Source organism: Belonocnema kinseyi, chromosome 5, assembly GCF_010883055.1.
Source record: "Belonocnema kinseyi isolate 2016_QV_RU_SX_M_011 chromosome 5, B_treatae_v1, whole genome shotgun sequence".
In the NCBI taxonomy this organism is placed as follows: Eukaryota; Metazoa; Arthropoda; class Insecta; order Hymenoptera; family Cynipidae; genus Belonocnema; species Belonocnema kinseyi.
This window is the reverse complement of record NC_046661.1, coordinates 129,378,358-129,396,758: the sequence shown is the minus strand read 5'-3', so window position 1 is coordinate 129,396,758 and position 18,401 is coordinate 129,378,358. Positions and strand designations below refer to the sequence as shown.

General features: G+C 21.8%; 1 protein-coding gene across 1 annotated transcript; it reads left to right on the top strand.

Moving 5' to 3' along the window:
- The first annotated feature begins 382 nt into the window (after positions 1 to 382).
- On the top strand, positions 383 to 16,114 carry LOC117173348 (probable DNA-directed RNA polymerases I and III subunit RPAC2). Its single transcript, XM_033361846.1, has 3 exons — positions 383 to 554; positions 5,287 to 5,384; positions 15,812 to 16,114. The coding sequence occupies exons 1-3, from the start codon at positions 534 to 536 to the stop codon at positions 16,026 to 16,028; spliced, it is 336 nt and encodes a 111-aa protein (XP_033217737.1). The 5' UTR covers positions 383 to 533; the 3' UTR covers positions 16,029 to 16,114.
- The last annotated feature ends 2,287 nt before the right edge of the window (positions 16,115 to 18,401 follow it).

The window sequence follows — 18,401 nt, the reverse complement described above, 5'->3', positions numbered from 1 at the left end:
GTGTAACTTACCTGCTTTTTAAGTAATATATTTAATTACTCATAACGTATCAATATTAAATATTATATGTATATTAATTTTCTCTAAGATAAAAAAAATAGTATTGTAAAAATAATCAGCTCAGCATAGTGTCCATACTCATATTTCAGAACAATATAATCTTATACGTTATCATCACAGAAATCATTTATGACACAAATTATTTATGTAATAAAACATTTATATAAGTTAAATTGACATTATTCATAATAAACAATAAAAATGTTATTTTTTAGAATTTCAAATTGCGCGCGAACAGCAACGAATCAGAGAATGAGCGCCACGCATGCGTAGAAGAGTCCGGGCACTCGTTACGAGCAAAGCCTTGACACCTGACCACAGCAACTGCTTGTTTTTGTCGTCTTTGTTTATATACTTTTTTCACGTGGTTTTTCTCGTGGATTTTGACTTCTTGCGAGATTTGTGTGAATCAAACTCACAAAGTTTTTTGTATTTAATTTTAGTTAACATCAGTTAATTTATTTTCGTGCGAAATGTCAGGACGTTTAGCTGTGGTAAGAAATTAACATTTAACCTCAAAACTTTTATTATGTTATTACCACCTCAATTCCCCTTTGATACATTTCATCTCCCTGACAGGCTTTCAAAATATCCTAATTTTGATATTATTACGCGAATTTTATAATTTTTCACGAATATATAGAGAAAAAATGAAAGTTTTCTTAGTTTCTATGATAAACATAACCTTACTTTTAAAAATTAATAAGTTCCGAACTTTTCTCAGGCGACCAGACGTCCTGATTTATCAGGTCTTGACCTGATTTTTTATTGTACAGATTTTCGAAATTTTTGTGATATTTTCGGAACTGATTGATGGAATATTAATTTTTTTTTAATTGAAAATTCAACTGTTTTGTAAAAAAATCGTCTTTTTTATACGAAAATTCAACATTTTGCATGAAATTTGTTTTCTTTATTTACTTAAAAAATGTTTTTGGTTGAAAAATAGTCTTTTTGGTTTAACAATATATCTGTTGTCATCGAGATTTCATCTGTTTTGGTTAAAAATGCAACTTTTTGGTTAAAAACCCATCTTTTTTTATCCATTCTAATTTGAAAAAACTTTTAGTTTTTGGTTGAAACTTTTAAAATGTTCAAGATTTTTTTTAATTGTATAAAAATAAACTTTTTAACTAGAAATTTAACTATACTATTTTTGGTTAAAAATTTATCATTTTAGTTGAAAATTCGTGTATTTTCTTAAAAACTAAATTCTTTGGTTAAAGATTTAATTGTTTTTTTTTTTCAAATACCAATTATGACATATTTCATTAAGAATTCATATTTTTTTGTTAAAAATTTAACAATTTTGGTTGAAAATTAAACTAGTATTGTTGAAATTTACCTTTTTTGTTAAAAATTAATATTGTGGGGTCGGAAATTAAACTTTTCCGATGAAAATTCGAATTATTCGTTTTGAAATTTTTAGAGATTGGCAAGAAATTTAACATTTTGTTTAATCGATGGTTTTGTGAAAAATTGTTTTTTTTTTTATTTACCATTTTAATTTGAAAACTTGTTAGTTTTTGTTTGAAAATTTAACAGTTTTGTTTAAAATTGGTTTTTAATTGTTTAAAAATTAAAGTTTCAACTAAAAATTCAACTATTGTTTTGTTTTTGTTTTGTTTAAAATACCAATTATGACATATTTCGTTAAGAATTAATTTTTTTGATTGAATATTAATTGTGTAGTCGGTAAATCAAATTTTCGTGTTCCAAAATTTTGACAATTTCTTTTTCGTTTAAAAATTTATGTTTTATAAATTTAATTTTTTTGCTAAAAATGCAACTGCAATTATAACTCTTCGATTTTTGGATTTGAATGAATTTTTTTCGTTAAAAAATGACGCATTTTGTTGAAAGTTCCTATTTTTTGGCAGAAAATTAATCTTTACGGTTGAAAAATCATCCTTTCAACAAAATGCCTGACTTCTTAAAGAAAAAGATCAATTTTAATATCAAAAATGAAAAATTTATATTTCCAGTTTTTAAAAAAATTAATTTTTAACCCAAAAAAACTAGTTTTTAACAAAATAATCAAATTTTTAACCATAGAAAGTAATTTTCAATAAAATACATGGACTTTTAACTGAAAAAGATACATTCTCAAATAAAAATAGAATAGTTCTATTTAAAGTTTAAACAAATTATTTTTAACCATAAACAACGAATTTTTAACAAAATAGTTCAATTTTAAACCAAAGAAATAAATTTTCAATAAAAAAAAATGAATTTTTCATCAAGAAAATTAATATTTTAACACCAAAAACCATGAATATTTATTTTCGACCGAAAAAGAGATATTTTTAGCAAATGAAGACCCATATTTAATTAAAAATAGAATAGTTATATTTATGGTTTAAAAAATAAGTTTTGAAAAAAAAGGATCCAATTTAAACTAAAGAAGTAACAGAACAAATTTCTAACCAAATTGTTAAATTTTTAAATAAAGAAATCAAGTTTCAATTGTAATTATAAATTTTCAATAAAAAAGACATTATTTTTAATCCAAATAGTTGCATTTTCGATCAAAAGGATAATTTTTTAAGGCAAAATAGAATGGTTATATTTATAGTTAAAAAAATTAATTTTTAATCATACAGAATTAATTCTTAACAATAAACAATTTTTTACAAATCCTGGAGTAAGTAGCTAAATTTTCAGTTGGAAAAATAAAAAATAATAATATTCATGAAATGTTTACATTTTTAAACAAGAAATAAAGTTTCATCTATAATGATGAATTTTCGAGAGAAACAAAATTTATTTTGAACCAAAAGGATACATTTTCAATTTAAAACTTCTTGGTTAAAAATTTAACATTTTCTTGAAAATTATTTAAACAAAAATTTTTTTTTTTTTTCATCCGGAAATTTAGATACTCCATGGTTGGTTAAAATTCTTGCATTTAACCACTTCGTTAAAAATATTTTTCTGTAGTTAAAGATTCGACTAATTGTTTAAAAATTTAATTTCTTATTGAAGATTCATAATTATACTTGAAAATTCATTTATTTCTTTAAAAGTTTAACTATTTGTTGAAAATTTCTTTTTTATGAAAATTTAACTTTTCGGTGTTGAACTGAGAATTTATCTTCTTTGGTTGAAAATTCCACTATTTGCTTAAAAATGCATGCATTTTGTTGAAAGTTCATATTTGGTGGTAAAATACGAGTTTTTTAAAGAAAAAATCAATCATTTTGGTTTTGAATTTATTTCTTTGATTGAAAATTTAAATAGTTTATTAAAAATTCGTTTTTTATGGTTAAAAAATAATTTTGCACACTGTAAATAGAACTATTTTATTTTTAGTTAAAAGTTTATCTTTTTTAATAAAAAATTCATGTATTTTGTTGAAAATTACTATCTATGGTTACAAATTTTGATTATTTCATTTTAAAAACTCGTTTTTTTTCTAAAAATTAATTTTTTTAAACGGGGAATATAACTTTTCCATTTTTGGTTTTCAAATGTATCTTTTTCGTTGAGAAATCATGCATTTTATTGTGAATTCGTATTTTTTTGGTAGAAAATTAATCTTTACGGTTAAAAATGTATCCATTTCTTGAATATTATTATTTTTTTATTTTTCCAACTGAAAATTTAGCTACTTACTCCATGATTGGTTAGCAAATTATTTGCCGTAGTTGAAAATGTATGCAATTAACTATTTTGTTAAAAATTCTTTTTTTTATAGTTAAAAGTTAATTTTTTATGGTTAAAAATTAATTTTTTCAATGGTAAATATAACTATTCTATTTTGAGTTAAAAATGTATCCTTTTGATTGAAAATGCAACTATTTGGATGAAAAATAATGTCTTTTTTATTGAAAATTCACAATTACAGTTGAAACTTGATTTCTTTATTAAAAAATTTGTTCTGTAATTTCTTTAGTTTAAATTGGATCTTTTTGGTTTAAAACTTATGTTTTAAACTATAAATATAACCATTCTATTTTTATTTGAAAATATATCTTTTTTTTTTTGTTGAAAGTCCATGCCTTTGGTTGAAAATTACTTTCTATGGTTAAAAATTTCACAAATTTGTTAAAAATTAGTTTTTTTGGGTTAAAAATTAATTTTTTTTAAAGTGGAAAAATAAATTTTTCATTTTTGATTTTCAAATTGATCTTTTTCTTTAAAAAATCATGCATTTTGTTGAAAATTCTTCTTTTTTGGTAGAACATTAATATTTACCGTTGAAAATTCATCCTTTTGGTTCAAAATTCATTTTTTTTCCCTCGAAAATTCATCATTAGTAAAAAATTCAACCTTTTGATTGACAATTTATATCTTTGTGTTTGTAAATTTAACTATTTTGTTAAAAATTAGTTTTTTTATGTTAAAAAACAATTTTTTAAACTGTAAATAGAACCATTCTATTTTGGGATGATAATTGATCTTTTTCAGTTTAAAATTGATCTTTTTTAATTGAAAATTGATGTATTTTGTTGAAAATTACTTTTTATGGGTAAAAGTTGTGATTAATTTGTCAAAAAAAACTTTTTTGTTGGGCTAAAAATTAATTTTTTTAAACTAGAAATATAACTTTTCCACTTTGGTTTTCGAATGTATCTTTTTCGTTAAGAAATCATGCATTTTGTTGGGCATTCGTCTTTTGTTTAGTAGAAAGTTAATCTTTATGGTTGAAAATTCATCCTTTTGCTTAAAAATAAATTTTTTCTTGAAAATTCTTTTTTTTTCATTTATTTTTTCAACCGAAAATTTAGCTACACCGTGTTTAATTAATAATCATACTTGAAAAATCATTTATTTCATTAAAAATGTAACTACTTGTTGAAAATTCTTTTTTTAAGAAAATTTAACTTCTCCGTGTTGCACTGAGAAGTTATCGTTTTTGTTTGAAAATTCCACTATTTTATTAAAAATTCAAACATTTTGTTAAAATTTCATCTTTGGTGGTAAAACATTAATTTACTTCATAAAAAAATGCATATGTTTTATTAACATTATGATTTTTTTTTTGAAAATTTAACTATTTTCTTAAAAATTCGTTTGTTTATGTTAAAAAATAATTTTTTAAACTCTAAATAGAACTATTCTCTTTTGGGTTGAAATGTATCTTTTTCAGTTCAAAATTCCGGTATTTAATTATTAAATTGTAATTTTTTTGCTTAAAAATGAGTATATTTTATGAAAAATTAATCTTTTTTGTAGAAAATTAATGTTATAAACATCAAAAACGTACTGTTTTATTGTTTACAGGTCGGTGGGGACAATTTAAATGACAGATCGAAGACTTTTGTGTTTATAGGCGAAGGTCACACTTTGGGTCGTGCTCTCGTCACAATTATGCAGAATTTGTATGTAATTTCAATATTATTTAAAAATTAGAAAGAAATTCACGTCTCTATATTTTTATTTCCTAACAAAATCTTCTTTTAAACCAATTTTTAAATATTGAGCGTTTAAAAAATGGGCGAAATAATCATTAATAAATTAATAAATAATTTATTTTTTACAAACTATTGCAGATTACTTAAAAATTTGAAAAAAGGAAATATTTCTAAAATTAAATAATTTGTAATTGAAAGTTTTATAAGTTGAAAAAGTGACCAACAGAAACTCGCATCTTTTTTATTTTAAATTGAATGATTTTATATGGAATTGTTGAAATTAAAAAATTTTAAAATTAAAAATAGAAAAAATCCTTTTCAAATGATTTTAAGTAAATTTAAATCGTTTAAAAATGATTAATCTTCAAGATATTGATTATTATTTTCCAATATCAAGAGTTTCAATTTTAAGTGCATATTTAAAATGAATGAAAGAGAAAAATTGAAAATGCATTGTTCGAGATGAAAATTCATAACTGAAAAATTATGAATAATAAAAATTACAGAAATTATTAATTATTTAATTGATATTTTTATTAACAATTAAAAATTTTTTTTCATCAGTAGGTTCAATTTTTGTAATACAAAATTGAAAAAGTATGATTTTTGATTCATAAAATTAACTTCATGTTAATGTATGAAAGTAGTTTGTTGAAATTTAGATGTTTTTTTTTGTTTGGAAATAATTTTTGTTAATAAAATTTTTACTATGCCAGAAGAATATTCCATCATTTTAAATGAAAATTTATCTCTGGTTGAACATTAATTTTTTAAACGAAAAATTGAACTACTCAATTTTTTGTTAAAAAATATTCCTTTTTAATCGAAAATTTGTCTTTACTGCTAGAAATTAATCATTTTGTTAAAAAATGAAATCATTCCACTTTCAACTTCATAATTTTGTTTGAAAATCTCTATTTTTTTTTAAATTATTTTTTTCTTCTGTTGAAATTTTTTTAAACCGAAAATTAATTTTTTTTGTGCTTGAAAACTATTCCAATTGAACACTCTATAATTTTAGTCGAAAATTGATCTCTTTGGTTTAATGTGCATTTTTTAAACTAAAAATTTAACTATTCCATTTTTAGTTAAAAAATTTTATTTTTTAATTGAAAATTCATATTTTTTGCTTGAAATCAATCTTTTTGGTTGAAAATTCAATTATTCTAGTTAAAAATTTATCATTTCTGTTTTTTAATTATTCTTGTTGGTTGAAAGTTCAACTCAGTTAAAGATTTATTTTATGAGTTGAAAGTTCCTAATTTTGTTTAAAAATCTATCTTTAAAAAAAATTAGTTCTTTTTTGATGCTTGCAACTTTTTTCAAAGTGAAAGTGGAACTATATCGATTTTTTTATGGTTAAAAATTCACCATTTTAATTTAAAATTAATCTTTTTCGTTTAAAATTCCACTTCAACTATTTTTTTTTGTTCAATAAGTTTCTTTTTGTTTGAATTTTTTTTACTAAAAATTTAACTATTTAATTTTTGGTTAAAAAACAAAAATTTTCAATTAAAAATTCGTACTTTCTTCTTAAAATGAATCTTCTTGGTATAAAATTAATCTTTATGATTAAAAATTTAATTATTCTAGAGAAAAAATTAACCATTTTAGTTTTAAATTAATCTTTTTGCTTTCAATTTTAACTATTTCAGTTTTAGATTTATTATTTAAGTTAAAAATTCATAACTTTCGTATAATTCGTGTAATTTTGCTTGAAAATCTATTGTTTTCAAATTATTTTTTTGTTTTTTTGATATTTTTTTAACAAAAAGTTTAAGTATGGGAGTAGAATGTTCTATAATTTTAGGTGAAATTGATCTCTTTTGTTGAAAGTTAATTTTCCAAGGAAAAAATAAAAAAATATTTAATGTTTGGTCGAAAAATTATATTTTTTCATCGAAAACTCTTCTTGTGTGCTCGAAATGAATCTTCTTGGTTTAAAATTGATCTTTTCGGTTAAAATTTAATTATTCTTTTTAAAGATTCATGATAGAAAGAAAATTATAAAATTATATTTATTCATAATAAAAATTTATATAAAAAAAGTCTGAAAGATTTTAAGGTGACTTTCAAATTCGTTTAAAAATGATAGGAAAAATATTAATAATTTTAAAATATATTAGAACGGTTTAAACGGGTTGAAAAGATTCATAAATAAATAAAAATTTTAATTCCACAAAAAAATGTATGTGTGTACAGATTTTTGAAAATTTCGAAATAAAATTTTAAACCGTTAAAATAATTTTTTACTTGGAAAAATAATTTTAAGAAAATATTTGAAAATATTTCTGAAGGTTCCCAAAACTTTCAAAAAAGAAAATTATATATATTAATAATTTTCTGTCAAAAAGTTGAGTTATTTTTTGTTGAAAAATTATATTTTTAAATTAAAACTTCATCTTTTCTGTTAGAAATTAATCTTCTTGGTTGAAAATGAGTTAAAAAGTCATAATATTAGTTTAAAATTACTTTTTATGTTTAAAATTCAACAATTTCAGTTCAAGATTGATTACTCAAGTTAAAAATTCTTAATTTTGTTTGAAAATTTAACAATTATGTCTTCGGTTGAACATTAATTTTTTAAATTAATTAATTTTTTTTGAAAAATTACGTTCTTAATACAAAGTTCGTCTTTTTTGTTAGGAATTAATCTTCTTGGTTTAAAAATAATCTTTTTGGTTAAAAATTAAATTATTCTTGTTAAAAATGTATAATTTTGTTTAAAAATCTAACTATTTTTTGAAAATTAGTTTTTTTGTGCTTAAAATTTTTTGAAGTGAATGTGTGACTATTCCAATTGAATACTCTATAATTTCAGTTGAAAATTCATCTCTTTCGTTAAACGTTAATTTTTTTTAAATAAAAATTTAACTATTCAATTTTTGGTTAAAAAATTATATTTTTTAATTGAAAAATCGTTTTTTTAGGTTGAAATTGATATTCTTAGTTGAAAATAAATTTGTTTGCTGACAAATTTAACTATTCTAGTTAAAAATTAATGATTTTAGTTTGAAATTTATCTTTTTGGTTCAACATTAATTTTTTCAACTAAAACTTAAACTATTTAAATTTTGGTTGAAAATTTATATTGCTAAATTGAAAATTCATATTTTCTGCTAGAAATGAATCTTTTAGATTAAAATTGATATAATCTAGTTAAAAATTCATCATTTTCTTGGAAAATCGAACTATTTTTTTGAAAATTAGTTTTTTTGTACTCTTAATTTTTTTTAAAACTAAAAATGTAAATTTCAATTAAATACGCTATAATTTTGGGTGAAAACTTATCAATTTGATTTAACATTAATTTTTTCAACGAGAAATTTAAACTATTAAATTTTTGGTTGAAAAATTATAGTTTTAATTGAAAATTCATCTTTTTTGCTATGAATTAATCTTTCTGGTTGAAAATTAATTAACTATTTTTTGTGGTCATAAGTTTTGTTGAAAGATTATCTTTTTCGTTGAACAATTTTTTTTTTTAATTAAAAATTTAACTATTGCAGTTTTGGTTGAAAAATGATATCTTTTCTGAAAATTCTTATTTTTTGTTAGATATTATCTTTTTGTTTAAAAATTTGTTTATAGTTAAAAACTCACCATTTCAATTTAAAATTGATGTTTTGGTTTAAAATTCAACTATTTCCATTTAAAATTCACCAATTTGTTTGAAAAACTATTTTTTTTTTAAATTCGTTTTTTTTTGCTTTAAATTTTTTCAAACTGAAAATGTAACTATTCCATTTGATTATTATATAATTTAAGGTAAAAATTCATCTCCTTGTTTGAACATTAATTTTTTTAACTTAAAATTAAACTATTTAATTTTTGGTTGAAAAATCATATTTTTTATTTGAAAATTCGTCTTTATTGCTTGAAATTAATTTTCTTGGTTGAAAATTAATTTAAAAAATAAATTATTCTAGTTAAAAATTCATCCTTTTGTTTTATTTTTTTAGTTAGTTTTTCCTTTGGTTCACATTTTTTTATTATTGTTTTTGACTAGAAATTGATATTAAAAAAAATAGATTCTGAAGTTTCATAATTTTTTATTTAGACTTTTTTAACAGTTTCATATTACATTTGTATTTTTGGCGAAAATTTGTGTTTTTATTTTATTTTTTTAAAATTATATTTCAAAGAAGAGTTGGTACTTTTTAAAATATTTTGTCATGTTAAAGTTTTATATTATAAGGGGTTTTTAATAACAAAAATAATCATATTTAAAAAAAGATAACATTTTTTATATTGAAAATTGTATGTTATGTTAATTAAAATAGATTTAAATTCCATGATTTTTATTTAAAATAATAGAATTTACAAGCTTGAACAATTTTGGATTATGTTAATTTTTTCGCTGAAACCATACCATTTTTCAAATCATTATATTTTAAAGAAGATTCGTTTATTCGTAAACTTTAATTTATAAATAAACAGGGCGTCTACACTAATTGAAAAAGCGTGTTTATTTTTTTCAAAATTGTAATCTAATTTTGAATAACAATAATTCTTAATTTGTCAAAGTAGCTTTGTGTTACTTTAGTTAACAATTTTTTGAAATTTTTTCTTTTTAAATTAATTGTTTTTATCTGGAAATTTAATTATTTTATTTTTTGTCGTAAATTCGTCGTTTTCAGTTAAAAATTCAAGATTTTGTTTAAAAATGTAACTATTCAATTTTTGGTTGAAACATTATCTATTCTAGTCGCAATTGCGTGTTTCTATAGAAATTAATCTTCTTGCCTCAAAATTCATCTTTTTGGTTGAAAATTTAATAATTCTAGATAAAGATTAATAATTTCAGTTGTATCTGTTTTATTTTAAATTGAAATATTTTAGTTAAAGATTTATCATTTTAGTTGAAATTTCCACACTATATTGAAAACTTTTTTCTCAAATTTTTTATTTTAAAACTAAAATTTTATATATAAAACTGAAAGCTTAGTTTATTTAAAAATTCATCATTTTAGTTAAAAATTCATTTTTGTTTGTTAAAAATTTAATTATTTCAATTGAAACTTTATCTTTTTATTTGAAAATTCAACTATTTCGTTGAAAATTAGTATTTTTTAGTTGAAAATTCAACTATTTTGTTAAAAATTCGTGTATGTTGTTAAATAATCGTTTTTTTTGTAGAAAATTAATCTTCTTGTTTAAAAATTAATCTTTTGGATTGAAAATGTATTTCAACTAAATTTTTATCATTTTAGTTGAAAATTAATTTTTTTGTTGAAAGTTAATCTTTTTTGTCAAAAATCAATATTTTTGTTTAAAATTTTTTTTTGTATGGAAAACTTATTTATTTAAATTAGAAATTTAACTATTCCATTTTTGGCTGAAAACCGATATTTTTTAGTTAAAAATTTAACTATGTATTTAATTGAAAATTGATGTTTTTTAGGTGAAAATTCAACTATTTGTTTGAAATTTCATATATTTTGTTGAAAAATCGGCTTTTTTGATTGAAAATTAATCTTTTTCGATGCAAATGCAACTATTTGGTTAAAAATTTATTTATCTTGTTGAAAATTCAATTATTTTACTTTGAAAGTTAGGAATCTGAATTGGTTCAAATTGAATATAATATAGTAATTTGAAAAATTATACCCGAAATTTGAGTAGATACCCTGATAAAAATTATTTTGGTTTATATTAGATTTTCGTCTAAAATTTGTATTAAATTTTTTTTTTTATTAGATTTCAAAGAAGATAAAATTCCTATGTTTGGTTGAAAATGTATCTTTTTGGTGTAAGTTAAACTATTTGGTTTAAAATTTGTCTTTACTATTTGAAAATTCATGTATTTTTTGAAAAATAGCTTTTTTGTGTAGAAAATTAGTCTTCCTGATTGAAACTTAATCTTTGTGCTCGAAAATTTATCTTTTCAATTGAAGAATTAAGTATTAAAATGAAATTTTAGCTGAAAATGATTTTTTGTTGTTCAAAGTTAAACTGTTTCGTTGAAAATGCATATTTTTGTTTTAAAATTAATCTAATCCAGTTGAATTTTTGTTATCTTAGTTAAAAATTTATGACTTTTTTTAAAAATATTTGTTTGTTTTTTGTGTGTGAAAAGCTAATTTTTTAATTGAAACGTAACTTTTCCATTTTTAGTTGAAGACTGATATTTTTTAGTTTAAAATTAAATTATTTGGTTAAAACTTGATCTATTTTAGTTTAATCTTTTTTGGTCAACATTTTTTTGTATGGATAATTAGTTTTTAAACTGAAAATTAAACTTTTCCATTTTTTATTGCAAACTGATATTTTTTAGTTAAAATTGAACTATTTGGTTGAAAATTGATCGTTTTTAGTTGAAAATTCGCCTATTTGCTTGAGATTTCATATTATTTTTTTATATTTTTTTGTTGTAGCAAATGAATCTTTTTGTTTAAAAATTAATCTTGGTCAATTTTTATTAATTTAGGTGAAAAATCTATCACTTTGGTTATTTTTTTTTTGTGGAAAATTAATTTTATGAACTGAAAATTCAACTTCTATTTTTTATAAACTGATATTTCTCAGTTCAAAGTTCAACTATTTGGTTTAAAATTGATCTTTTTTATTTTAACAATTTTTAGTTAACATTTTTAAAAATTTATTTTTTTAGCTGAAAATTTAACTTTTCCATTTTTTTAATAACTGATATTTTTAGTTTAAAATTAACTATTTGGTTGATAATTGATCTTTTTTAGTTGAAAGTTCAACTGTTCGTTTGAGATTTGATATATTTTCTGGAAAAATATATATATTTTTTTGGTTAGAAAATGATTCTTCTTGTTTGAAAATGGATCTTGATGTTCGAAAATCAATCTTTTTCATTGAATATCAAATTATTCGAATTAAATATTCATCATTTTAGCTACTACTTAATTTTTTCGGTTGAAAGTTAAACTCTTTTGACAAAAATGCATTTTTTTGTTTTAAAATTAATCTGTTCAAGTTAAATTTTTATTATTTTATTTAAAAAATCCATTTCTTTGGTTAATAATGTATTTTTTATTAGTTGGAAATTTATGTCTTTGATAGAAAGTAATCTTCTGGGTTGAAAATTCAATTATTTCAGTTGAAGATTTATCATTTTAGTGGAAAATTCATGTTTTTTGTTTAAAATTCAATTATTCTATTTAAAGATTTATCTTTTTATTTGAAAATTGATCTATTTGGTAAAAAAAAATTATCTTTTTTAGTTCACATTTTTTCAATTTGTTTTTTAACTGATATATTTTGTTGAAAAATCTTTTTTTGTGTATAAAAATGAATTTTCTTGTTTGAAAATCAATCTTGGCGTTCAAAAATTAATCTTTTTGATTGAATATCAAAGTATTCGAATTAAATATTCATTATTTTAGCTGAAAATGATTATTTTTGGTTGAAAGTTAAACTCTTTTTTCAAAAATTCAATTTTTTATTTTTAAATTAATCTGTTGAAGTTAAATTTTCATTATTTTACTAAGAAAAATCCATTTTTTGGTTTAAAATTTTGCCTGTGTGTGTATGTGGAAAATCAATTTTTTTAACTGAAAATTTAACTATTCCAATTTTGTTGAAACCTGATATTTCTTAGTTGAAAATTGAACCATTTTGTTAAAGATTCTTCATTTTAATTGAAAATTCATCTTTTTTATTTAAAATTCAACTATTTTTCGAACTAAAAATTTCGTTGTTACAACGTAATAAAAGGCCAATAATAAATTTTTCCAATTTTAACCCTCAAAGTGCGTACATGGTAAAAATCACGGTAAAGTGCATCGTGGGTGATTAATACCTCAGCGTATTTAACCATGTATTTTTTAACCCCTATTGAATATTATGTCACAATAAAATTATCCGAGATAGTTTAAGGTATCTTTTATAAGGTAGAGTTTATTTAACAGCCATTTATTTATTTTAAGTTACTTAAAAAAATTATTGAAAAAAGTGAAAAAATGGGGTTTTTTACTTAAAAATTCATAACTAACGCAGTTTTAATGATTGTAACCTGAAAATGTATTAATTTACTTTTGAAATAGTGTGCTTTCATAAAAAATTGCAACATGGGTGCTTTCAAAACAGATATTTATTTGCACAGTTGAAAAGTCAATTTTATGATAAAATGATGACTCAGATTTTTTTATTTTAAATCGATTTATTATTATAAAAATTAAAGAACTTTGACATGTTATACTATAAAAATACAAGAAATTGAAAAAAGAGATATATAACTGTAATTTATAAGCCATCTACAAAGAAAATAAGTATGAACTAATAGAAAAAAAAACAATTATTTCACTTGCTATGATATACTTACGTTATAAAGTAAACAATAATCAATAACATTTCAATAACAAAAATTTGCTCCAAATTACTTTTTCGCTCACTAAGGGCACACTGGGTATTACATACCCCACGATTTTTTTACCTCCACTTTCAGTAGTTGCTTCTAGTAGACTGAAATTACGCCAATGTTGGCACCCTGTCCTACTGTGCTTGCGTTAGGGCTGAGCGCTGGTTGGCCACACTTGGCGCGCGATTCAAAATTACATTAAAAAGCAATTCTTGTAATTTAAGTAAATAATTATTAAAATATTTACAAGAATGTATACAAATTGTGTAATTTTTGATTTCTGACAAGAAAAGAATTTATAACACATATATTTGATAAGTAACAGTTTATTTTTATTGAATTTCAAAGACTGACTTATATTTCACAAAATATTTGTCACTAGATACATTTTTAGAAATATCATATAATATTTGAGCATCTTAATTTATAGAAGTTAATTGTAGAATATAATAATAATAATATTTGAATTATTCTTGAAAAAAATTCAGCTCAGCACAATGTTCTTTTCGATTGAGACGTGGCAAGACGTCGTTTAAAGTAAAAAAAAAAAACATAACTACAATGCATTTCTAACAACTATAACAACTATTAACAATAACTATTAACAACTAATAACAACTATTTCCAAATTTCTGTGTTATAATCTTTTTGCCTGAAATCATAAGTTACACAATTTTTATACTTTCTTGTGCATATTTTAATAATTATTTACTTAAATTACAAGAATTATTTTTCAAGTAATTTTGAATCGCGCGCCAAGTGCGGCCTACTAGCGCGCAGCCCTAACGCAAGCATAGTAGCACAGGGTGCCAATAGACTGACGCTTGACGCAGTATGCTAAACGACTTTACTTACAGTTAGTGTCTTCAACTGAAGCTAGATGGGGACACTTACTCAATTTTGTAATGAGCAGATCTAATTCGCATTCTTGACGCTACGAACAGCACCATCGGTATCATAAAATGCGCGGTTTTACAATTTGAAATAAATGAAATATAATGCGAGTAAATTTTAATTGAGAGTAAAATGTCTTTCGAGAAAAGATGGGCAAAGCAACAGTCGGGCAAGTCAGCATGAAGATAAAGAAAATATCTTTAACGATAAAGCATTCTTTCTGTAAATAAAATGTCAAGACTAGTATGATGAATGTGAGCGAATGTATATTTAAGATTAAATTTTAGCATCATGTTCATTTTACGAAAGAAGTATTAACTTTCGACAGCAGGATGTATAATTTAGATTTTATTTTCAAACCATCTACATAGAGTCGCCGTTTCGGCAATGAAATAAAACGATTTGAAAAGTGTCTCGGAAATGTGAGGTTTGAATATAGGACTCGATGACAGAACTGTTTATAAAAAGCCACGCTTGGAATCTATCGCGCTCGCTGGATTTTCATGAGAATAGAGGGTTACTGATTACGCAATCCATAGTTGGGTTGAGGAGGCTAAAGAGAAATATAGAATTTTAGAGTAGGAATTAGGGTCAATGTATAATGAAAGAATGTATGGAAATGTGGGGGAAGCTGAGGACCACTGCAATGGCATCGAAGCTCCCGACGATGAAGTAAAGGACCAGAAGAATCTGTTACACAGCCGCGGCTCGTTCGTTAGTTATCTCGAGATATTAAATTAAAGTTTGTAAAGATAAAGTTTGAAGGTCAAGATTAATAAAATATTTGTTTATTGATTCACTGATAAAAATTGCAGTTTTATTATCTTTCTTTTTAACCTTAAATGGAATTAATTATTTTTGTTCAAGAAGATTTCCAGTCAAGGATTTCATCGCTGGAGTTGGGTTTCCAAACCCTTAATTGTGGAAACGGACTCGCCAATTTTGAATTTACATATATAAAAAGTTAAAGACCTATTTTAAAATAAAAATTTTAAATATTCCAACTTTTCGCGCATAAATAGAGTTCCGCTCGTTACAATTTTTTCGAATTACGTATAGTTTATAAGAATTTGAAAATTGCTTGGGGCATCTGAGACCCAAAATGCACTTTGAGGGTTAAGTATATTTCGATTATTTTTAGTTTTTGATAATTATATTCTTTTTTTTGCAGCGCCGATGTAATGTTTTGTTCCTACACAATTTCTCATCCAAATGAAGATAAAATGTTGTTGCGAATTCAGGCAAGAGAGGGAAGAGCAGTCGATATTCTTCGGAGAGGTTTAGAAAATTTGAGTGACGTTTGTGATCACACAATGGAAACCTTCGAAAATTCCATCACAGAATTTAGACTTAAAAAGTCTTTAGAAGACTCAGAAATGAATACTTAGGTCTATTTTTTATTATATTTTGTTTTATTTTATTTTATATTATAAGAATAAGGATTTAAAAAAATAAAATTGTTAAATTGCACACATGTTGTTTTCAATACTCCCTTATGATTTAAAATTCATTTAAAATTAATTATTAAATATAATCATAATGATGACGAATTTTCTTCTCCATCATTGTATTAAATTAAAATTTCTCAATTTGTGAATTTATTTCTTGGTCACATTTATTTTTAAATTTTTCTAAACATTCTTGGTGAAAGAGGAAATTATTGCAAATTATTACACTATCAATTGTAAAATTAACATTTATGTTTTATTTTAAAAAATAGATTCCAAGTTCAGAAGATTTAAAACAATATCGAAAAAATCTGAAAGTTTTAAAATGATCATTTTTTTTCTTAATTTTGAACGATAAAAAATAATTTAAAAAAAAATGCTTTTTAAAAGGTTCGAAGGGAATAAACAATATTTTTAAGATTCCTGGGAAAATGCAAAATGATTTTTTATTTTGAAAAATTAACTTTAAGGCAATATTTAGAAAGATTTCAAGATTTTTTAAAAGATCTCTAAAATTTATATTAAAAAAAGTCTGTAATATTTTAAGGTAACTTCCAAATTTGTTCTAAAATGATAGGAAAGATATTAATAATTTCAAAATAATTTCAAAATATATTAGGACGGTTTGAAAAGATTCATAAATAATTAAAAATTTTAAATACATGAAAAAATATATATGTGTATAGATTTTTGAAAATTTCGAAATAAAATTTTAAAACGTTAAAATAAGTTTTCATTTTGAAAAATCATTGTAAGAAAATATTTTAAACTATTTCTAAAGGTTCCCAAAATCTTCAAAAAAGAATTAGGAAAGTTTAAACGCATTTTTTTATATTGCAGAATTTTAAAAATAATTTTTAAAAAAATTTTGATAATTTAAAAAGATATTTAGAAGTTTAAGAATTTTTGAGAATTTTCAGAAATGGTTTTAAATTGGAAAAAATCTTATTGAATTAATTTTAGAGAATATTTAAATAGATTAAAATTTTTTTTTAAATATCAAAATTATCCAAAAAGTAATCGGGAAGATTTGAACGCATTTTTTTAAATATGTTTAAAGACGTTGGGATTATTCGAAAATTTTTAGAAGAGTAACTTCAGAAATGAAAATTTAAAGTATCAAGGAGTTTCAAAGTTTTTAAAAAAATAAAAAAACCTTTCTTAAGATTCATGAGAAAGTGAAAATAGTTTTTACTTTGAAAAATAATTTTAGAATATTTGAAAAGATTTTAAAACACTTCTTTTTTTAATATTTCAACAAAACTCCGACGGCTTTTTAAGCATTTTTAAACGCTTTAAGATAATAAAAATATTATCTTAAAATTCTTGGGAAAAATATTAATTTTGTTTTATTTTGAAAAATTAATTTTAAGAGTCTTTTTAAAAAGATTTCCAAAACTGTCCAAAAAGTAATCTGGAAGATTTTAATGCATGTCTTCATTTTTTTTTTAAACGTGGGCGATAGTTTTAGAAAGATTCCGACATATTTGAAAAAATGGTTTGAAGATCTAGATTTTTTAACTTTTTTAAAAAATTTAAAATATGAAGTATTTTCAAACGCTTAAAAAAGCCTTTCTTAAGATTCATAAGCACAAGAAAATAATGTGTACTTTGAAAAATAATTCTCCAACATTCAAAAAGCTTTTAAAACATTTCGAAAGTTTTGCAAAATTGAAAAAGAAAAGATTTTGGTTATTTTAAAGCATTTTTTTATTTCGCATAATCTTAAAAAATTTGAAGAAGAATTTGAATGATTTAAAAAGATATTTAGAAGGTTTAGAAGTTTTTAAAAGATTCATAAATAATTTTTAATTTGAAAAGATTTAGGTGTAATTTCAAATTTGAAAAGATGAAGAAATGCTTTTAAATTTGAAAAAATTCAGTTTAATTTCAAATTTGAAAAAATGTCCAAACATTTAAAAAAATGTAAATTTTTTAATACTTAAAAAATTCTAAGGCTTTTTAAGCATTTTTAAACGTTTTAAGTTAATAAAATTCTTTCCTTAAGATTTTGGGGAAAATGTTAATTTTATTATTTATTTTGAAAAATTAATTTTAAGAGGATATAGAAAAGGATTTCCAGGCATTCCTTAATTTTTTTAAGACGTGGAGAATATTCGAAATATTTTTAAAGAGTAGGTTCAGAAGTTTTAAAAAGATTTCGACATATTTGAAAAAAATGGTTTGAAGATATGCATTTCTGAATTGTTCGAAAAAAGTTAAAGTATGAAGTATTTTCAAAGGTTTTAAGAAAATAAAAAAGTCTTTATTAAGATTCATGAGGACGCAAAAATAATGTTTGCTTTGGAAAAT

What these genes read in the sequence shown, in the direction of transcription:
- LOC117173348 (XM_033361846.1), top strand. Translation starts at nt 534, where the DNA reads ATGTCAGGACGTTTAGCTGTG. An exon ending in TGTCAGGACGTTTAGCTGTG is followed by an intron (nt 555 to 5,286) that starts GTAAGAAATTAA and finishes TATTGTTTACAG; the next exon opens with GTCGGTGGGGACAATTTAAA. An exon ending in GTCACAATTATGCAGAATTT is followed by an intron (nt 5,385 to 15,811) that starts GTATGTAATTTC and finishes TTTTTTTTGCAG; the next exon opens with CGCCGATGTAATGTTTTGTT.